General features: G+C 31.6%; 1 protein-coding gene across 1 annotated transcript; it reads right to left on the bottom strand.

Moving 5' to 3' along the window:
* Positions 1-363: 363 nt before the first annotated feature.
* drosha (ribonuclease 3 drosha) lies at positions 364-5,322 on the bottom strand. The gene has a single exon (XM_014423043.3). It carries the CDS (start codon positions 4,928-4,930, stop codon positions 950-952), a length of 3,981 nt encoding a protein of 1,326 aa, XP_014278529.1. The 5' UTR covers positions 4,931-5,322; the 3' UTR covers positions 364-949.
* Positions 5,323-5,864: the final 542 nt, after the last annotated feature.

Here is a 5,864-nt window from a genome sequence, read left to right as displayed (position 1 = left end):
ATCAGAAAGTAATTGCATTTTTTTATCATAAGGCACATGAATATACTGTAAGAATAATGATCACTGAAAAGGTTTTAATTTTTTATAGTAAAATAATAATATCTATTAAACACTTGAAAATCATGATAGAAAAAAAACATTTATAGACTTATTTACCTTTTTTCCCCAATAATTGAAGCTCAATAAACTACCAAGTCAATAAATAATTGTTCTGAGAGACCTAAAAAGTGGCTTAATTCAACAATTAAAATCATTAAGGAGAGAGGGAGGGTGGAAGAAGGGAGAGATGGAGAGGAAGAGGGAGAGAGATTCTTGTAGAATGATAGCACTAAAAAATAAATAAATGTAAGCAAAACAATGAATTTATTTACAATAACATTCTAAATTGTTCTTGCTATCAATCCAGTAGTAGCCAAAGTATAATATTTTGTTTCATAGAAATATTATAATTAACAGTTTGATGGTGTAATTGTTAAGGAAGAATTTCATGTGTTATAAATTTCTTTATCCACGCTACTTTAGTGATTTTTAATAGATATTAAATCATTAATTAATTGATAATAATAAATAGATTTAATAATAAAATCAAAACAGTTAAGAATTTTTTTCATAGATACTTCATAACAATAATACTTTAAAGGGCATCATTGTTGGCATTCATTTGATTAAATAAAGTCTTGTTAGTCATAAAAATTATAAGTGAGTGAATAGTGAGATATTTACAGAATCATGTTTTTAGTTATAAACCTAGCCATTTTAATTCATTATCTAATGTTAAAATAAAAATATTTATAAATATTTGTACCCATAAAGTAAAAACTATAAATAATTTAATTTGAATTTAAAACTAATCACAACTAAAATGATTTAAAATTATCACAACTCATCTTTAATACATTAGTTTTAACTAAAAAAAAATAAAATTACAAAGTTTCAAAACACTCTTATTCTAGTCACCTTTAACTGAAAATGAGCTGTTTTCATCTTCAGATAATGAATCTACTTCTTTTTTATCAACTTGGTTTAATAAATTGCTTTTTCCTTCTTGAGCAAGTTGGTCTTTCAAAGATTTCAGTTCATTGGTGTAAAAAGAATATTTTTTTGTAAGTTCTTCATCAGATTCATACCCCTTCATCGATTTGTTTGAGCTATTTGTACTTTGGTCGACACTACTTTCACCTTCAGAAGAACTGGTGGAAGAACTGCTGTAGTAGCGAATTTTTTTCTTCTTAATTTCTCGATCTGAATAATATTCATCAGAACTTCTATCTAAAGAATTTTCATGAGATTTTTTATGCTTGTATTTTTTTATTTTTCTGTGACTATCTGAATCAGAATCTGATTTATCATTGCTAGAAGAAAATCTTCTGGAAGTGGGTGATGATTCTTTTGAAGAGGCTTTGGTATTTCCCTTTTTTATTTTCTTACGTGAATTACTATAATCGTATTTCTTGTAACTTTTTTCTTCATAATAATCTTTACTTTGTTTCTTTTTTGATGCTGTAGAGTTCAAAGGCTCTTGCTTCATACTTTTTGCAATTACTCGTTTTTGATGATCTAGTTGAGGAAACAAACTCTGTGAGTGCTCTAATGCTACTTTTGCAGCATTCATTTCAGCTTGCTGAATACTGTGACCAGAAGCTTCAGCTAAACGCTTTCCTTTAAAGTAAACAGCAACAGTATATAATCGAGTGTTTGTTGGTCCCATACACTGAATAACTTTATATACAGGTATTTCTGGTTCACCTCCTTCCATTGTTCTTAGAGTAAGACAACATTGTTGCAACTTAGATTTAGGATCATTCCAATCTTGATGCATAATGAAATCATGAAGTCTTGGAAAGAAACAAACATTACAGAAAGTTTGACAATAAAGTAAGCCTTTATCAACATAAAGAGCACCAAGAAAAGCTTCTAAAAGATCAGCTCTATCCTTAGTCTTTAGTTCAGCTTTCGGATTAGAATATACAGCATAAGCAGCCATACCAAGATCATCACATACCACTGCTTGAGTTCGGTTATTTACTAAAGAACTTCTCAGTAAGGAAAGGTGACCTTCATGATGTTCTGGAAAATATTTATATAAATATTCTGAAGCAATCAACTGAAGAACAGTATCTCCAAGAAATTCTAACCTCTGATTGGACCCCAATGTTAAATTATTATAACCCATACTTCTGTCAGTAAAAGCACGAGCTAAAAGACGAATATGATTAAACTTAACACCGATAGAATCTTCAAATTTTGTAAGATTTTGTAACATCTGGTAGGATTCAATCCATTTTCTGTCACCTGCTGGTTCCTCTTCTTGTAAAGGATGGGGAGGATAATTTCTCCAAACGTTCTGTAAAATCTCATTGTCTTCAAATAATACTTCACCAAAAACTTTATCAGCTGCTTCTATACCACCATCTAGGAAAAGAGCACCCATTAAAGCCTCAAAACAGTTAGCCATTGCATGTCTCAACTCAAGATCATGGCACAAATCTGAACCATGGGCATAAAGCATATATCCATCTAAGCCTAATGTTTTTGCTAAAACTGCTAGATGTTGATTTTGAACAATAGCTGCTCTATAAGTGGCAAGACCTCCTTCTTCAAGCCTGGGGAAAAGGTGAAATAAATGAATTGATGAAACAAATTCCACAACAGCATCCCCAAGGAATTCTAAACGTTCATTATGAGTTATATTTGATTCAGTTTCCCGCTTCTTACCAAACCTGGACATTATATTAATAAGTGTATTGATACCTCTTTTTCTGGTATTCATGTAATGAATTCGCCTATCTCCATACTCTGGTTGTCGAATACCACAGTTCGTAAGAGAATTCCTGGCATGATCAGGATTGGTCCCAAAATTTTCTCTATAAGATGGATGGGTTAAAGCAAGTTGTAATAAGCTTCTATTTTTAAATTTATAATTTATTTTGTTTTCTAATACATCTAAAGAACGATGGAATCGTAAATGTGACACTAAAACAGGCAGAAGCATAGCATGCTGGACTATATCACACATGATACCTGTTCTGTAAAATCCTTCACTGGAAACAGCAATAGTAACATCTCGTTTCATTTTGCTTTGGCTTCTCATCTCTTGGAGTTTATTTTCTTTTGCCTCTAATTTCCTTTTGTCTTCATAGGATGATTTTGGCATATTAGCTAGCAGATGACGAAATTTCACATATTCTCTCCATGCTTTTTGGTATTCTGGATTTCCGGCATAGCTTAACTGGGGTGGACGTATTCCAAAATGAACTATTTCTGGATATTTTGGATTTCCATCACTAGCATTACTTTGATCCTTGTCAAGCTGGTCAACCCTGATAGAACATGGTTTTTTTCCAGGATATGTAACCACCATTCCTTTAACTTCATCTACAAGTTTTTGCCACTTATAATTAGGTAAACTTATAATTTCTTTAAGTTCATCCTTTGGTATCAAAAGTTTTGAACTATTCAATAAATAGCTTAAAATTACATTCATAGATAGTAATTCCTTTCCATTTTCAGGAAGTTCACGTACAAACCTTGGCATAAAATGAAACTGAGCACAACCATTAGAATCACCTGCAGCTTTAAAATCAAGATCAACTAATTCCAGTATTTCTTTAAACAAAAACTCATGGAATAAGTCTAATTCTCTTATAGTGAAATTTTGAGGTAGGTTTTCTTCCACATAAAGAATGGTATACTCAATATTAAACCTAATAACTTTGCATACAGGTAAATTTTCCAAAGGTTTATGAGAGAACATAGAATATCCTTCAAATATGAATTCATGGTGATCATATTCAATTACAGTAGGTGTTTTAATTAAGAAGTTGGTTGGTGGAGAAATGGTGATCCTATAGTGATACAATTTGTCAGCATTATTTGTATTGATATCACATTTTCGTAAACTTAATTCACCTGCATAGATATTATGTCTTATTCCTGATCGCTTAGCTTTAGCACTACATCGACACAAAGGGCCATCATTCATTTCTCCTGGATCATTGTACCACAATTCTGCATGTAACCGATCAGGGTGTGCTTTTTTTCTTTCTAACTCTTCAAGGAGTCCTTCATCTTCTTCAGATTCATTTTCTGAAGAAGTGTCTGAACTTGAATCGTGATTTAAATTACAGCATTTATGTTTGTGTAACTTTTTCTTTCGTGGGGGACATTGGTATGGTGGCTTTTCGGCTCTAGCCCTTTGGCCTCTTTTTACTAATTCTTCTTCAAATTGACAACAAAGACTCAATAATTTGTCAGTAGCTTCCAATACAGATGAACTACCTTGTTTTTTAATATAATACAGATCAGCTGGAGCTGAACGTGTCCAAAATAATTTCTCTTTTTTAATAATATCTTCCGGATTCATGTGACTGATTTCTTCTAGTTTGTTCTTCATTTCTTTTGTGGTAGAGCAATTGTTCAACCTCCATTTATCTATAAATGATTTTTTTCGAGACTTTAAATGAAAATTTCTATCCCTTTCAGATGAATCTGAACTATCTCTTCTATGGTTTCTATGTTTTCTAATAATCGCACTATGGGAACTACTGTGTGACCTTCGTCGCGGTTCTGGGCTGTAAGATTTATGTTTTGATCGGTCCCTGTGTGGTCTTTTGTCAAAGCTACTCCTTGATCCATTAAGACATTTATAAATGAACTCATCTTGTAATTTAGCACATTCATCCTTGCTAAGGTTTGTATCTGAAGAAGTAGTAACATTGTTACCAGATACAATATTATTTTGAAATTGATTAGTCACTAGTTCACTTCCTTGCTGGAATACTGGAGGTGGAGGACACGATGTATCATAAGATACATATCCCGGGGTGCTTGGATTGTAACTATTAAAGTATGGAGGAGGAGGTTGGATATAATTACTCTCAGTATTATAAGAAAAAGGTACTGTTTGTGGGTAATAATAATACTGTGACATTGTATGTTACATTAAAAACTTGCTCCACTTACTTTTAAAGCCAAATTTTCACTAGCTAAAATAAAACACAATAGGAATGCTATAATATTCACTTTAAAACCAACTTATGTTATCTTAAGCTCTCTGAACTTATAAAAATTAATGAAATTCGCGGTAGTTGGGGTAAACTTTTGTTGCTCACATAAATAAACACTTGGTCTGAATCACAAACAAACAGGTAAAAATCTTAAAAAGAATATTATTCAAATTATGCCCAATAATCGAAAAAATAACGTGGGTGTTCCAAAGAGGTTAGTTTGACATATCCATAAGAAAGTATGTATTAACCCAAAACAAACAGTTCTAGTCCAAAACATTAAATTATTATTGCTTGCTTTTAATTTTTCGACTAAAAATTATTATCTTCAGCTTTAATTGAAATTTCTGAGTGAGTAGTTCTCATACTCTCATCAAACTGAATTCATCATTTTCAAAGATGTATTAATTTTAATTTACGATATTGTTATAGTAGAACAAAGTAAAGGAAATAGCAGATACAAAAGGCCATTATAGTCTCAAAAAAATATATAATTTATTAATCTTGCTAAATTTTGGCCCATTGAGGCATCATCAGCCCCATTACAGTGGGCTATACATTAGGGGTATTCATGATCTTTAGTTTAACATATTAAATGGAAAAAGTTAGGTTCAATGGAGAAATATTTCCTTCTTTTAGCAGGTTAAAAAGATGTAACATTTGACATGTTCCAGAGTTTATTATTATGTCTGATCAATGGAGAATGACGTCACGCAACAGACCAGCTGAGCTCCACACCCTTTTCTGTGTTGTTTTGATAGGTTAGTTGCTTATAGTTCGTGTTTGGTTTGTGTTGTTTTTAGCTTTTTTAAATTAATTAATAAAAATAAAATAATGGAAGGAAAAACTAGGAGAGGA

This window comes from Halyomorpha halys, unplaced genomic scaffold (assembly GCF_000696795.3).
Source record: "Halyomorpha halys isolate HHAL.00 unplaced genomic scaffold, Hhal_1.1 Scaffold400.1, whole genome shotgun sequence".
NCBI classification, from domain to species: Eukaryota; Metazoa; Arthropoda; class Insecta; order Hemiptera; family Pentatomidae; genus Halyomorpha; species Halyomorpha halys.
This window is presented reverse-complemented; position numbering and strand designations above follow the sequence as displayed.

Coding starts and splice junctions, on each gene's coding strand:
- drosha (XM_014423043.3), bottom strand. CDS start 4,930: ATGTCACAGTATTATTATTACCCACAAACAGTACCTTTTTCTTATAAT.